The sequence below is a fragment of the Diachasma alloeum genome, unplaced genomic scaffold, assembly GCF_001412515.2.
Source record: "Diachasma alloeum isolate Michigan unplaced genomic scaffold, Dall2.0 Dall_scaffold_00176, whole genome shotgun sequence".
NCBI classification, from domain to species: domain Eukaryota; kingdom Metazoa; phylum Arthropoda; class Insecta; order Hymenoptera; family Braconidae; genus Diachasma; species Diachasma alloeum.
In genome coordinates, this window is record NW_021680342.1 from 1,561,277 (window position 1) to 1,578,401 (window position 17,125).

General features: G+C 38.1%; 2 protein-coding genes across 2 annotated transcripts in view; one reads left to right on the forward strand and one right to left on the reverse strand.

The window, feature by feature from the left end:
* LOC107036063 (proto-oncogene tyrosine-protein kinase ROS) overlaps positions 1-7,975 on the reverse strand; it is a 25,020-nt gene extending 17,045 nt beyond the window's left edge. The window contains exons 1-2 of the mRNA XM_015253793.1: positions 7,492-7,975; positions 1,634-1,693 (exon numbers count right to left, since the gene is read on the reverse strand). Coding sequence (XP_015109279.1) covers positions 1,634-1,693; positions 7,492-7,647 — 216 coding nt within the window. The 5' untranslated portion in view covers positions 7,648-7,975. The remainder of the gene's footprint in view (positions 1-1,633; positions 1,694-7,491) is intronic.
* Positions 7,976-12,144: 4,169 nt separating this feature from the next.
* On the forward strand, positions 12,145-16,958 carry LOC107039652 (lysosomal Pro-X carboxypeptidase). The gene is made up of 6 exons (XM_015259440.1): positions 12,145-12,332; positions 12,403-12,543; positions 13,543-13,823; positions 13,898-14,055; positions 14,579-14,742; positions 15,247-16,958. Exons 1-6 carry the CDS (start codon positions 12,165-12,167, stop codon positions 15,814-15,816), a joined length of 1,482 nt encoding a protein of 493 aa, XP_015114926.1. The 5' UTR covers positions 12,145-12,164; the 3' UTR covers positions 15,817-16,958.
* The last annotated feature ends 167 nt before the right edge of the window (positions 16,959-17,125 follow it).

Here is a 17,125-nt window from a genome sequence, read left to right on the forward strand (position 1 = left end):
AGGAGGAGGAGGAGGAGAGGAAGAAACGTCAGAAGTTGAACGATAGATACGTGGAAGAGTGAAAAATAATGGAAAATAAAGTGAATGAATTAGAATATGGGGGAAAATATGACACGAGTATTAGTCTCTCTCTTTCCATCCGTTAATTTCTCACTTCCTCATTAAATCCTCAACGATTTTATGCCCTCACTAACAGCTTCCTGTATATCCCGTTGTACACATCTTCATTGTTTGATAAGTTTTTTGGGTTTTTTGGAAATGGGAGTATTCTGGTGACCAATTCCTTCCCATCAATGGTGTTTTTCGTTGTATTTTTCAATTTTATAACTACTGGACATGTACAAAAAAATGGGGAAAAATACTGTTTGTTTTTCGTTTTGTTTGAATAGAAATTTTGAACAGAAATTATGGAATAGAAAAAATCAATACATTTTAATCCCTCTATGCATTTTTTTTTATTCAGGTTATTTCTACAAAAATTTCTTGGCGTAAATTGTTCATTTGTTGCTTGAATTTTTCAACGAAAGAAAAAAAAGCAAAGAAAACAACTGGAAAAATTTATGTCGACGGATTTCTGTTGAAAGACTCAATAGAATAAATTTTGTAGTAACATGAAAATCTATTGAAGTGTTCTATAAAATACTTCATACATTTTTATTTGAAAAACTTCAGAATTTTTCAATAGATGTCCAATGGAAATCCAATAGAATGACCTAGGCAACTATCAAATTATCCGCAAGCAGCCTCATTTTTTTGTGATTACTCAGCCAATAAAAAGATACATTCATCACAGATTAACGGCAAATGTATATAACCAATGAAGGACACAACATGCATCTATTTCAGTCAAGACATCTATATCAGTACCAATAGCCCTCGAATGAGCTCAACGATCATTAAATCACGTTGCAGACTCTCCCATCAAGATGAGATTGCAGTCTTCAGATAAGATGACACCCCTCTCACCCATTACGCCCCCGATAATTGCTCCCATTAATGCCACCCACTAATTGCCGCTCATCCCAATTTCCCCCGTTTTTCTAAATTTTTTTCTCATCACTATTTGTAGCTTCAAATGTTGTATTTTCGTCCCAACTTCCGCACAGATCAACAAGGCAGAATCCGGGGTCGCACGTCAATTTGATGACATCCGTTAAAGGCAACACTTGTACGCGATCCAATTTAAAAGTCACGAAGCCCCAACTATGTTACCGCGGACTATTCTTTACCATTGGTACATTACACTGCTTGTTTCAGTCGTGTTTGTTTTCATTTGTTGCTCTCTGCTCGCCCTCGCTGCTTTTTTTTCCAGCGCCGATTGAACCACCCCGTAAAATCGGCCGGAAGTACTGTCATTAGCACCGAGGGACCCCGGTTTGTACTTTTCCCTGTGTCTCGTCCGAATCAACTTCCGAGGGAGAGCAGTACTCAGCGCTTTTTTCCGTTTTGAAATCAGACGCGAGAGACCCTATTCGCCCCCCTTAGGAGTAATTAACTCTTTCGGTCCAATTAATGACAATCAGAGGAACTGTACAGGAATTAATTAATCGTTAGGTTGACCCCTGGTAGCTGGGACTGATAGGAATTATCATAGAGATGCCGACAATTTTTGTTTTGCTGTTTGTTTACGCACCTGGTCTATCTTACAACGAACTCCACAGCCCACTTCTGTACTGGCGTCATCTGTACGATTCTGGAACAATTGAAAATGGAGAAATTGAAATTTTAGGTGGTTTTTTGATAGGTGGACTGAATTAAAATAGAAAAGTATTCATCGTTGATAATTTCTTATATGAATGTAGCTTTGACGAGAGTAAAAAATTGATCCATCATATTCTCACTACAATTATTTTCTTAAACTATAGTTGCATATTCGAGGTATCCAGACACATAAATTATTTTACAAAAGTTTGTCACCGATCATAATTTTCGTATTAGGCAGAAAATTTGTCATTATTTTTTTCTGATTTTTTCTGCGTTTTAATCTTTTCTCTAATCTTGAAATATTCATTTTCTGATAAGTCCGTGTTATTTTGGAACTTCTAAATTAATTATTATTAATAACACCAGTTTAAACTTTGAGTTGTGTATATATTGCTTTAAACTGAAAGAATTATTTTGCTCCAGAAGGAAATCGAATTTGTTATTGTGTTTTTGACCGCTTTGAATGTGTCAAAAAATAAAAGAAAATGATTGACACAAATTGATAAGTTTATTTTACTACTGAAAAAAAAAGTTTTTCAGAAATGATCATTCGTATTTCATGGGAATCATGATTAAATCATTACATGCAAACAAACTATTTGAAAATGCTAATTTAACCAAATGAAGAATTAAAAATTCCTGAATACAGAGTAATTAACGAGTCCAAAATTCACCCTTGACTATTCCCATGCACATTCACCCGAGGACTGGCACGCTTCGGTTGACACCCTCCACAAAAAGCCTTCAAATATTGTAGAGAAAAGCGAGTAATAAAAAAAATTCCTCTGCACGGTGGCTACACTTCCGAGTCCACCTGTGTCCCGGAAGTAGCCAATGGTGAACCTGTGCAATCGTCCGATACAGTCTCACGTGTATTATCCCACCGCACAATTTTCGTGGCTATTTTTTTTCTTCTTTTCTACTTTTATCATGATCGCGTCCTCCCCTGGCCGGATTTTATATTCAGTCGATTCATCATAACGACGCCGGGGTCGAGGCCCAGAGGGTTATCCAATTGAACCGGATGAAACAATTTAGTGGGTTTTGAAGGGTGCAAGCGTTTCAATTTATCTTTTTTTTATGGGCCCTGTTCATTGACTCAGGCGCAATTTTTTTCTTTCATCTACGATTCATCATGGATAAATAAAAATTGAGTATCCGGTGGGATGAGCCGGTAAACAGAGTCAATAAATTGGTGCGATATTTCACAAAATTTCAAAAATGATTAAATAGTTGTTTCCTTCGAGTTGATTTTAATCCTATGCACGGAAAACAATTGACGACAAAAATTCAATAAAAATTATTGAACAAATTATAGAATTTCGTGGACTTTTTCGGTGATCACTCATAAATATTGCTGTTCGTTCGCGAGAATAGAATAGAAAGAAGATTTCGCATTCCCATGTTTACGTCGACTGAGATAAGTAATAATTCCGTTTGCATCATGAATGAATAAAAATTTATTATCACGATTGAACGGTTGTGTAAAAATATGAAGAAATTAGACCGATTTTTTCCACTGAAATTCGAAAGTTAAGGAATAATACTTTTCTCCGACTCGTAATGAGTAAAAATCAGGTATCCGGCGGACGATAGGTCAACAGACATAAAAGAATTGACCTAACTACTCCAACTGAAGATTAAAAATAAATTAAAAAAATTTCCATCAAATTCAACTATTGCACAATACTTTAACAATTAACAGTCAAAAATCAAACCGCTTTTTCTCAAAATTATATAATAAAACAGTCATTGAATTCACTGGTCATATTTTTTGTTGAAAGAATAAAAACCTTCGTGTCCAAGTGAAATCAAGGAGAGGTTTTTTTTTATCAAATTAACGGAATACCGCCGAGTGAAAAAAACCGTCGAAAGTCGCCGTTTGATGGACTAATGGGTGTACCTGTTCGCCGTGGCGTACGTCCGCAACTACAACGTCTTCGTTACGCCCGACAGCGCACGCCAACTGTTGCACCTTCCCTCCAAATGACCATGCTCAAGGCTCTCCCACGGGCGTCTTCCACAAATACAAAATCATAAGTTTTCCCTTTTAAACATCGAAGCCCGACAAATCTGAAGCCCCACGACCCCTCCCCCTTCTCCCAACCTCCCTCCCTCCCCCTGCCGACCCTTCCGAATTTGGAAAAAACAGAACTATGTAAAGGTTGTGATTGTTTGTGGGGATTAATCTGGCCCAATTTCACCGCAATATCTGGAGTTGTTTACAGGGTGAAGGGACTAATGCAGTCACACGGTATACGGTGACAGGTCGTATCCTGCGTGGGTAATACAACACCTGCAGAGAGATTTTTATTTCATGGATCTCATGAAATTTGGAAATCTGGATGTATTTTGAGACAGTCAATACATGGTTGCAACTCTGCCAATTCCATTTGATGATTAATTAACTATTTTGTGTTGTGAATTAAATGCAACAGATCAAATTGTTAACGAAATTTCATATTTATGGTAGAAATTGAATTAAATTGAGTCTTTGCTTGAATTTTGAGTGTTATTTACAAAATTGAAGACTACTTTTAATCGAATTTTTAATCGATTGATTAAAAAGAGAATTTTACTAAACGGGGAAAAAGATTACTTTTGTCAAGGAATCACTTTCTTGGGGGAAGAATTAACCATTAACACCATTATTTTTCAATTGTTTTCATTTGAGATATTCTAACGTAAAATAATTTAGAATAATTCTAAATGTTAATAACTGTCAGCGGAGTTCATTGAAGGTCATATGTAGCATAATTATCCCATAATTCAACGTGATTGTAACGTTTGAAAATGGACTTGGATCTAAAAAATAAATTCTCTCAAGAAACTTATTCTTTTCCCAAGTAATTGTTTTTCTTAGTGTATAAACAATTAATACTACAATTAAAACAATTAATCGCCGTCAGAAATTTCAAGTATTTTTTGCAAAAAATTCCAAAAGTCATTTTCTAACAAAATTTAAGAGAAAGAAGTGCAATTGGAGGAGTTGCTACTCTCGATACTCCACTCCCCCGTTAAATTCTCACGAAAATTTGATACAAACCCGACAAACTCCGTCAACAAACGCACATTAATCTCCCTATTTCGATTAACCCGGGACCTCCATCTTCCTGGTAAACCCGATGACCTCTGAAAAGGGCAAAAAACTCCCAGACAAGCGTGCCCCCCCCAATTGTCAAATATTCCCAAAGTGGCCGAATCATATGAGGGAGCCGGGAACCACCCGTATAATAAATGAAAACGTATCTCCCATCTACGGGCGCCGACTTCCCGGAATCCTCTATTGATCATCCCTCCAGCAGTATCCACCGACAATTATCGAATTATTGAGACGCTACATTTTTTTTATCTCCAATAACCCAGCGGAATCCTTAGTGCGTCGCGGCCGGACCCCATCCAGTGTAATATTGGTGAGAGGATGTAGCCCGTACAGGAAGTCGATTGTACCGCACGGTGTACGCATACAACATTGTTACCGTATTCCTATTGAACTGAAAATCGGCTATACAGGTCAGCCGCAGAAAATTTTCCTCACTTATAACATCGCGAGAGTCAAGTTTTTCAATTTATCAAGGAAGGAGTCAAGTTTATAACTTGAATTATTGTTTATACGCGAGTTATTGTTCTTTAAAAAATTTGGACTTCATTTGGATGCATGGAACCTAGAGTTATATTCCATTATTTGAGAGATTGTTTTTCCCATCCAAATTTCGACCAAGAGAATTGCACCATGAGACCAGTCAGCTTCGAGGAGGGGTTCACTCGACTGAAAGATCTTTTAGAAAATTATCCGAACATTCTCAGTTGAAAACGTGTAGGTTGTACCACGTGGCGTCGAATAGAATTTTATTGGCTGTGGTGTACCCCGAGTGATTCAAAATTATCGGGAATTTCCCGATACTTTTAATTTTATTTGTGAAAGAGATGGAGTGATTTTCGGAATTTGGGGAAATTCAGGTAAATGTTGGTTGAGAATTTAGTATGTTTTGCGTGAATGAATACTTTAGGCAGAGTCATAGCGGAGACCCAGTCATCACACTTCGTTGTAATGAAATGAGTGTCAAATTTTGTGGGTCGAAAAATCTGCAAAATTCGCAAAAATCTGGAAAAAAACATTCGAGTGTCACTCGATGATCCCCCGCGAGTGGACAATTCAAGCGGTGGCTGAAAACATAGAACATCTATTCCACCCGTCTTGTGCAGGTTCACGGGTTGGGTCACAAGTCGAGGAGACGCGATACGCTTGAAAGTTTTTCCTTCGCGTTTATTTTTCACACCCTCGTTTATCGATGACACCGGCGCCGCATTATTATAAACACGGAAGCGCGTCTGGGGGCTTTTTCCATCTCCATTTCATCCACATTTCTTCACCCTACTCCCTTCATCTCTGCATATACGTTGAATTCCCGAATGATTTGTTGGGACGCGCCGTTATCGGCTCCAACGAGAGAAAAAAAGTGATTACTTTGGACCTCACGCTCTTTCAAACGTGTCAACTCTTTCGAAAGCGATTAATGTGATCAGATAACTCTCATTAAATGAGAGATAATGATATTTCGTAATTGAAAAAGAGGGGCTATGTTACTAAACAACACTGTTTAAAAATTAATCGAAGAATTAATAAATTGAAGAATTTAGTTGAAAATTTCATCTGCGTTTTTAATGATTAATTAGTTGACCTCTGGAATATTCAAAGGGATTCCGCTTACCAGGTCCGTAAGACTACAAAAGTTGCTGAATATTACAAAAATTCAGGCAACTATTCTTCTCAACGTATAGAAAATTCAAAATAAACAATGTTCAATTCCAAAAAATGAACAATTTCATGAAATTGATGAACAATTCCATCTTAAATTGGACTAAACATGCGGCTATAACTTGAGGACGGTGAAAAATGAAAGAATAATTCTTGCAGGAGAGCGATTCCCTGCAGGTGGAATATGTGGATATGCAACTGCATATGAAATAATTCGCTGTGATCATTCGGCGTGGCGAGTTATGTAAACTATTCCAGATCGGCAATCTGACGTTGTGTACTGCGCGCCTCATTCTTTTCCGTAATTCGATGATACTTGAGGTAATAATATTATGATTCCCTGAAATTACTCCATTCAATTTTTTCATTCGAAATTATTCGATTATACGAGGGACACTAAAAATCGTCGTATTCATATTTTTCGGTCTTCCGAGGCCTCGGGTCGAGATACTGATGTGCTTATGGTCGGCGATGATGCGTCGTGTAGTTAAGTTAATTAATGGATGGTACAGTCTGACTGGAGAGTAACTCGAGTTAAATTGGTACGTCCTTCATTCGACGCTTAAATTTTTCGTGATGTTTCGGTGGGTCATGAGTTCATCGTGAAATTTTTGGCCGTTAGAGTACACAACACAATAAATTGCCCAGCGGCTATCTAATCAAGCCCGAAAAACTCCTCGAAAGACTGTTAAACCGCGAAAAAATTCGCCAATCACATTGTCAGGCGCTTGTTCCCGCACTTTTGCATAAACAAAATGAAAAAGATATTGCAAAAATCTCCACCCTCGCATATTTCACGCTATCAATTAACTCCCAACGCTCCAACAACAGGAAAAACGAACAATTCCTCCACCGTAAATCATCATTCTGTGAGAATCGACTCTATGTTTTTTTTTAGACACGCGATTATAATTAATAAACAACCATGAGGCTGCGTATCTCCCGCCAGCTCGTGCAGCATGAACTTTAAACCTATTGGAACAAAACAATGGGGGATCAACAAGTGGAGTGCTCTAGGGATTGTTTACCTGAGTGAGGTCTAGATCGGGACACCGAGCGGCACAATCGTCCTGCAAATTTCCGATAATAATGGATTGATCCTCGAGGCCCTCCGGCAAAAGCGCGAGTGCGCTTCGCGCCAACAGCAGCACCTTCAGTATCACACATAATCCCTTTCCTAACATAATACAATTTTCCCGTTCTCCCACTTTCTTACGCCGCACTAGATGCGTCAAACAATTCGTAAAAATTCTCAACTTCTCGTTGTCATCTTCATCCCCCCTGTGGCACACGTTTTATGCACCTCACCTCTTGCAAAATTCATCAACTCACTTCACAATTTTTTCACGAAATAATACTGCAATGAACCCGCGCATCGTTGATTAATTACCTAACATTAATTAATTCAATTGAAATAGTCACTGTTGGAGTCGAGGGTGAGTTTATCATCGGGGGTTTCAAATAAACAATCTCCGGAGTGGTGTAACGGAGTGCGCGTGAGAGCTCAGTGGGTTGTTGGTTGCTGGCGAGCATAAGAGCAACTGACTCCGAGTGGCCGCAAGCCACTCGACTGACTCCCACCACCGGCATTGTCCAATGTTATAGTACCCTTATCTCTTTCACTTTCTGGGCTGTTGTAAAAATCCAACAGCAGCCCTTTTCGGGGCCACTCCGGCGAGTAGTTGATGGTGAATCGACTCTGGCGCACAGTGGACGGATGATGACAACTCGTTCATAGACTTCGTGCATCGGTCAATTGGCAGATTGACCCGTTCTTACTATACGAGTAAACTTTCATTCATCTGTGGGCACGTGCTTGAGGCTTTCTCAATGGATCTACACTGTTGAAAATTTTTTGAAATTTCAGGGAAAATGTGGTGGTAATTCTCATGAAAGCGACATTGATGCCGACTCAGGGGGAAAGTGGTTATGCATTTTCAAGCTTTAGGTAGAACTCAAGGAAATTGATGAGTTATTAGGGGGAGTGAGATGGAAATCTCACAACTTGACTAAATTTGCAATGGAACACGAATATTCAGAAGCAAAATGACCGCAATTTTCCGGATTTTTCCGAATTTTTACGGAATAATTGAACTGAAAAATCAGGTATTTTATTGATTTTCAGATCATTCAAACAGAAAATCAGTGGAATATTCAGTACACAAAAAAACAGTATTAATGTTAATTTAACAGTGTTAATTTAACCCCTCCGGTGTGGGCGGTTAAATCTTTCGGTGTTAAAGTCAACTGTTTTTGGAAGTTCATTTCGCCCTCAGTCCTAAGTCAATTTTAGGTACAGAGAGGATTTTTATTTTTCACACCAAACTATATTGATTATCTGGGGTCTATTCGGTCTCACCGAATGTTCATTGTTTAATAGTTAACAAACACATATTTGGGGAGCAAGTGATTATTATTCTTTAACTATTGATGAATAATAATATTAATATTAACATTAATATATTAATATATTTATAGTAATTATTTCAATATTTATTTGGTCATATTCCACTTTACTATTCGTTAATAGTTAACGAATCTCGTATTCAATAAATGAATCATTCTATCAGTAAATGCGAAGTTTACAGGCCGAGCCGCAGGCGAGGTCTGTGCTCACATTCGGTGAAAACCAATTTTATGTCTATAATATTTTATACCACTCCGTCCAAAAGTCGCGTGTTCCCGGTGCAAAAGAGCCCTAGGGCACTGAATTCCCCTAATTTCCACTAATTTTTATGGAAGAATTGGATTCAAATTCGCATTTCCATTAATTTTTTCAAAAAATATTGTGTTTTCAGGGACGAAATTCCCTGCAATTCTAGTGGAACTGTCACAAAAATTTACAACGTCGATCATTACCTAATATGAACAATTAATAATTAACTGTTCGTTATCGGTGAATTTCTTAATAAAATCGTTCATGTTGCGTTGAAAAATAGGGGACTTGTTATTATCACACACCAAAGAAACATGAAAATCCTAGCCCCAGCCATTTACTTTGTTTTTCGAATGTTGAAATAGGCACGCCAGCACTTTAGACAGGATGGGCGGTGACCAGGTATCCGGATGGGCTTTGTTCCGCCGTTTGAAATAAAGCAAACCTCAGTCTAGAAAATTTCCCCTGACTTTACCTGTACTATTGGCTCTACTCTTTACTCACTCACTTCGCACCAAGGGCAGTCAAAATGTATTTATCTAACCCCTTAGCTTGTCAGTGGAAAAACATTCCCGTTCGTCTCGTGTCTCAAAGCGACTGAGAGGCATCATTTCCATGCAAAAGACGTTTTTCTCAGAATAGTATTGTATTCAGCATCTGAATGTCGATTACCAGCACGATAACCCGAGAGGTTTCACGCATAATTCAGTCCGTTGATGAGTCAAACGCAACTCGTTGTAAACATTTAGTAACGCTAGGAGGAATGACTTTGAATTTAATAGAAAAATCTCGATTGAAGGTTTCACGTCTTTCATTCATGATTCAAGAGTCCAGTAATTAAGACGTTTTTTCAGAAAATGAAGAAGGACGTGAGGATCTCGATTAAATAGGGTTACGACATGATGAACAATTTATAGAGTCTTGCCTGCAAATCCCGCAACCTCAATGGCCGTTACAGGTTACCTAGAGCTTCCTGCGGAAATGGCCAATATACTCCTCCGACCTCCAACTCACTCCGTGTATAGCGTCGGTGCTCACTACCGTTTAGTTACACCCCGCGCGTTACCCATATGATCGCCCTAACTGGCTTTTAGCCCGCAGTCATTATAAGAATCATCGTGATGATCTATGCGCCTAAAACAAATGTTGCATCCTTAATTTTACTTATGGGCGCTTTTTTTATTCTAATGAGTAATTGATTAGAGGGCATCAAAAATGGTGAAAACATAATTGAGGATCATTCAGCTTTGATTCATATGCGCACGGGGAAAAAGGAATCTACTTTTAAAAAATCCAGTGCAACGATTTTTGAAGCCTCCGTTACGTTTATCAAGTAATGTAATATGATGTCTATGTATATTTTTTTATGTCCTGTAATCTTGTGTTTACAGTAATTGTGAAAAAAGAGAAATTCATTTTTTACTGTAATAAAAATAAAAAATACATATGTAACATAGTATACATGTATATATCATGTAATATATACTATATATACTGTACATATATTTTTTCTATATTTTCATTTTTTTAACTGTAAAGAAATATATATATACAATACTAAAAATAAAAAAGAACGCAAAAAGCAAAAGAGAAACGAAGAAGAAGAAGAGGCTATGACGATTCCGAATGAATTATTCAACAATTGAATACTCATTGTGAAAAACTTTGTTTAAACCATTCATTTTTCCTACATTATTATTGAGATAAAAAATAATAATAGTGAGAAACGGTAAGGTTTTACTATTCTGGCAGCCATGAAAAACAATTCGCGCGCGCACTGTTCTAGTAATAGAAATCGTCAAGAAAAAATCGGTAAAAAATGGAATGGTGCAGGAACTATTGACCAGTCTTCAATGAATATCTCGGAATCTAAGGAAGATAGCAAAATTATTATTATAACCTTTTTTGTAGAGCCGATTGAGTGCTATAATAAAAGTAATTACGAAAATTTTCCTATCTCCCTTAGATCCGGAAATATTCCTCAACAACTCAACTGGGAGATGAGTCGACGTAAACCGTTTTACCATTTCGCTACTGAATTGAATTTCGTTTGATGATGTATCTGCACATGTGAATTATTATATTATTTAAAAAATACAAAACTACATTGTTGAGATGCTAAGCGTGCAAAGCCGGAATTATTCTTCGTAATAAGTTTCAACCCATTCTACCCTCGTTTTATCATGTTTATTCCGTAGACTCTAAGACCAACATTTTGTCAGACTTGTAACCTGTGGCTAAATAAACGCGATGTAAAAAAAGCTCTTCAGTTTTTTCGTTTCATGCACGGAGAGAAATATTCAAGAAAAATTACGGAACATTTCACGTAATCCGCAAGCGAGAATTTTCAGTGAATTTCTATAGGAATATAAGAGAATAAATCTAAAAGGTTCAGTAAATTTTCGGGTCTGTCACCGAAAAAATATGAAAAAGTCACGTAATTTTTGTGGAAGTTGTAAAATCTAACAGAAACTTCAAGACTTATTATGCCTCAGAACATGAAAATTCTTGGATGTGTAAAAATTTTTACGAAAAGTTCCGGAAAAATTACGGAACGTTTGTTAAAATCTCCTCCTCACGGTGACTCATGGCTAGCCGTGAGGCGTCGGACGGAGGAGTAATTTTTACGGAACAGATCGTAGAATTTACGTCGCGATTGACACTTTTTATTGAATTTTACTTCGCTCCCAAATTACGTTTCGAAACGTAATTTTTACGTCTTTTTTCTCGTAATTTTTATTGAATATTTCTCTCCGTGTGTAGGTCTTTTCCATGTGTAAAAAGTATTATGTAATGGAATTCCCATAACTCGAACAGTATGAATACAATTATAGGAAAATTGAATGACGCAAAAAAACAAGTTTTGCCTTCAACTGGGATTTCCTCGTGGATGTTCACTTATGTATGAATGTTATTCCCCAATGATAATGGTGTGCGTTGACACGCGCGATGATTCAATCTGGTGAACAGGGTATCGATACGTCAACCTATCGTGGTCGCCAGAGTATCAGTTGTCCTCATGATACCACGAGGAATGTATGAACGATGTGTACCGCATTCGTGAAGACTTTGATATCTCTATTTATAGTGTGTCATATTAAATCAGTTCATTGCTGTGGAGCCCAGAATCCTGTTAACGTATCTAATTCTATTGAACAAAGTGATACAGTTAGTGATGAGGAGCGGTATATCATTAAGAAATTCACTGTTCCGGTATGTGAGAAGAAATAATTATCGAAATGCGCAAATCGCAGTTGTGGATTAAATAAAATTTTATTAATAGGTGGACCATTTTAATTTCTCTCTGAACAAGACATTTGAGATTAGATATCTCGTCAATGACACGTGGCAACGTGGGGAAAATCCGCCAATATTTTTGTACACTGGGAATGAACTGTACATTGAGGAGGCCGTTGGGGCTGCGGTCAGTTTATTCATTATTCATCATTCTAAAGGTCGATGATTACAAGTGATTCACAAGGAAGAAACTTGAAAAATTTATCGAGCTGCTCCAGAAATTTCATTTTGCAGCACCAGAACAAGTACATGGAGAGAAATTTTTTAGAAAAATTCTAGTGCTAGTACGGGAAAAGAGGCGCAAAGTGACGGTCAGGAAAAATCCCAGTGCCGGCACTAGAAATTTTATTGGGGAAAACGAACTTTTCCCCGTATTTCTGTGAAAATTTCACAGAAATCCCCGGAAATTCCGAAAAAATTTACCTTGATAGCACTAGAATTTTTCACAGCCGGTGAATTGTGATGTTTTCCATTACTCGTACTAGAATTTTTCTAGAAAATTTCTCTCCGTGTACTGTGGTCAAGGAAATGTCCTGGAAATAGTGGAAAAATTACGGGCTATCCGGTAATTTTTCCATTCCTGCTATAGTAAACTGACATAGTAGTGTTAAAAATTTGTGACTGAAATTTCCAGCGAACTTCTTGGAAATTCTTATCAGTTGCAGTTCCACTGGGATTCCAGTTCCACTGAAATTGAATGAATTCAATTGAATTGTTGAATTCTCTGAATTGAATTCCATGTTTCTCTCCTGAAAATTACTGCTAAACTGTAAATGACATTTTAATTTTGCTCTAATACGGTAATTGAAAAACGATATTCGTTCCATCATTTTGATGCACACGTCGGGGAGTCGAGCATACCAGACTTGTCGCACGGAATGCATTGAAATAAAATTTCTGGTGCGGCAGAATAATTTTTGCAAAAACTGTCACATGAACTTTTAATAGTACATAAGAGTACAAGGGCACAAATTTCGTTTTCGACGAATGTGAAGGATGTCTGTACTCGTGTACTCACATTCGTTGAAAACCAAGTTTATGCCCGAGTATTAATGATCTATAATATTTCATGTCATCCCTTGAAGAAGCCGACTTATTGCACGGTGTGACATAAAGAAATTTTTAGGCCTTCATTTATGACATCGCACCGACATTCGGCGCCCTGATAGTCTTCGCAGAACACCGTTACTACGGCGAGTCGCTTCCCTTCGGAAACGAATCCTTCTTGAATGTGGAGAACTGGGGCTACTTGACCTCCCAACAAGCTCTCGCCGATTACGTCGACCTGATTGAGTTTCTTCGATCGAATTCTTCGATGAAACATAGTCCAGTGATAACTTTTGGGGGTTCGTACGGGGGAATGCTGAGTGCATGGATCCGCATGAAATATCCTCACGTTGTTCAAGGGTAAATGAGACTACAAGTCAATGCATACTGCGAATATCGTTGAATTTGCCTTCTAATCCTTGATGTGCCGCCAGTGCTATAGCTTCATCAGCACCAGTGTTCCAGTTCCACGGTGTACGTGATTGTGAGCCGTATTTTCAAGTTGTCACTTCAACATTCGAAGCGGTTGACTCTGAATGTCCTAAACGAATTCGGCAATCATGGAGTGCGATAGACAATATGACAGCCACGGGTATGACAAGAGTTTCACAAATCTAGTTTATGAAGGATGAAAAATAGACAATTCTCTATTTATCTGCCGCACAAGAGATCTTGCAGATTATCCGATAGTACACGAACAGAAATTCTCGAGAAAAATTCGACTGCGAATACTGGAAAAAATCACAATCGACCGTTCATGAAAAATTCTAGCCCTACTAAAAAAATTGACGCACTAGAATTTGTCTAGAGAGTTTCTCTCCGTGTAGGCTTTTTTTGTAAAAAATTATCTACAGAAAAAGTTCTTATTCCATCCTAAAACGTCCGTGGAGAATCAATTTTGCAAACGTGCAGGGTACATTAAGAAAATCCGAATGTGCACAAACGTTTCGTGCTGTTAGAAAAAGGAATTAAACTTAATAGAAATTGATTAAGTGAGGAAATAACAAACAATTCCAAATTCCATGGAAAATTCAATGGCATTACGAAATTTTAAACGCCAAAGAGAAAAAAATTGATAGTCGATGACAGTTCACGATGATCATTGTTTCCTGCAGATGAAGGCCGAAAATGGTTATCAACAGAATGGAAACTGTGCACTCCTATAACAAACAAAACCCATATCGCCCAATTGAAAAGGTGGTGGCAACGTCGTTACACATCTCTCGCAATCACGAACGATCAGTATTCCACGCCATCATACACATTGAAGCAAATCAATGTAAGAAACCTTTCCTATTCTTAACGAAAATTAACGTACGCCCTTGAATGGCATACTTTAACGGCGCCACAGAGTGCCTTGGCAGAGTAGCCACACGGAGAGAAATATTCAGTAAAAATTACGGAACAATTCACGTAATCCGCAAGAGGGAATCGTTTTCCGGCAATTTTTATAGGAATGGAAGAGAAGAAATAGTTAACAAATGCACATTTGAGGAGCTTTGACTCGATTTCAACTTTTCAAGTGAACCATTCGTTAACTATTAACGAATATTCATTTGATCACATTCAACTCTACCATTCATTAATAGTTAACGATTCTCGTTTAGAATAAATGAATCAGTGTATCAGTGCAGGAAGGTTGCTACGAACCATTGGATAACCTTCTGTAGAATTCATTTTATTGTAAAATCGTGCGCTCTTGGTTACTCTGTCAAGAAAACATTGTAGCGGTGTTAAAGTATGCCGTCTCGAATCCAAAGAAGACCTCCCGTCTATATTTCAGGAAATCTGCGCACATCTGAAGAATACGACCGAAGATTCCGATATTGGAGTTTTATCAGCGTTAGGATTGACGACGAAAAGTTTCGTATACTTTAACGAGGATTGCATCAGCATTGCCGACGAACCGATCGTGGACCAGCAATGGCACTATCAGGTGTGCACGGAGTTGGTAATCAACCTTTGTACGGATGGCGTCCGCGATATGTTCTACCCTGAGCCATTCAATTTTGAAGAGTTTTCCGATGAGTGCCAGAGGAAATTTGGTGTCACTCCTCAGCCGGGATTGGCCTGCAAGATCTACGGATGCTCAGATTTCAACGCAGCTAGTAATATTGTGTTCAGCAACGGGTTGTTGGATCCGTGGCACGTGGGAGGTGTCTTGAAAAATGTTTCTGACTCAGTGATTGCTGTAATTATTCCTGAAGGGGCGCATCAGTTCGATTTGGCAGGGAGCCGTCCGGAGGATCCGAAATCTGTCATTGAAGCCCGGAATGTTCACAGAACTTTTATCTCGAGATGGATTCAACAATACCGTGAAATCCCTATGAGGACTCCAGTTTCGAGTGATTAATCACTCCATGCATTATCCATTACAATTGACTCTCCCTAGCTCTCCACTTTCGGGGCTCGATATTCGAGAAACGAAAGCTGAGGGTTGCCACTTCCCTACGCTTAAGGATTTATTACCCCCTTTTCGCCAAAATTCATGTTTTTTTAACTTTTCTGGTAATTGTTGATCGGATTGACGTGAAAAATTATACCGTTTTTGCGTTTTATCATTACTTGATGACTCACGAAATTTCATGATCGTGCAATTATTTCCCTGCGGTTTTTCTCAAACTTTTCGGAAATTCACAAAACTAGAAAAAATGCAGGGTAATTATTGCAGTGCGATGAAACTTCGTGAGTCAGTCAATAATGATAAAACGTAATAACAGTATATTATTTCGCGTTAAGCCGATCAATAATTTTCCAGAATAATGAAAAAAACGTGAATTTTGGCCGAGAGGGTGTAGTACATCCTTAAGGGGAGTGTCTTACGACAGAGACGTCGCGACTATTCGAGCGAAAATGCTATAGCCATCTCCATGTCCCAAAACACACTTTCCCCCCGAGGCTGTCTCCTGTGCGTAGTGGGGGCGATGTTCTCCTCGCTGGGCGACTCCCGAAGAACTAGAGAAGTGAAGAGCTAAGGAGAGTCGCCTTTAAAGCCCCGATGACGGTTGGATCTATTCCTCTATAGAGGAAACTGATATGTCAAGATTGTTCAATGGAACAAATGAGACTTTTTCGTTTCTTCTTTCATCATCTTGAGTTCACAGACAACCGCAGAGGCCGGTAAACCTAATGTCTCATCACACATCATTCACAAAGAAACTTAAATTCTAGAGAAGTCCTATTTCTTCCAATAAAATAAATCTCACGACGAGATAACTGGTATTCACTATTAAATCATGTTTATTTGAAAATTAACAACAAAATGATAGTTGGTCCAAATAAAATTTTCTTGGTAAAACATTTTTTTCTGTCAGTGTGTGAGGGATTAACGAGAAAATGGTACAAAAACGCATCATCATCCAGCGGAAGGAAGTCTAAAGAATGAACAATAAATGGAAATCATGTCAGGAAAATGTGAAAAAGCATTAAATTACGTCTTTCCGTCATTGGGAAGATCAGCATCCCTTCAATTTCATGTCGACTTATTCTTCCAATTCCTCTCCAATTCTGGATGAAGACACTCTCTGGTCGGTTTGTGAATCTTGAGGAGATATTCGCCTTCAGTGTTAATGAGGAATGAATATATTTATCATTATCACGTTGACACTGAACCTCTCGTGATCGTCGGAGCTATTCAGTAGCATATCAGTTTCTCTCGCGAC

Excerpts from the sequence above, each read along its gene's own strand:
- LOC107039652 (XM_015259440.1), top strand. The coding sequence starts at position 12,165 with ATGTGTACCGCATTCGTGAAGACTTTGATATCTCTATTTATAGTGTGT. Across the intron at positions 14,056-14,578 it reads AGACAATATGACAGCCACGG|ATGAAGGCCGAAAATGGTTA; the intron begins GTATGACAAGAG and ends TGTTTCCTGCAG. Across the intron at positions 14,743-15,246 it reads ACACATTGAAGCAAATCAAT|GAAATCTGCGCACATCTGAA; the intron begins GTAAGAAACCTT and ends TCTATATTTCAG.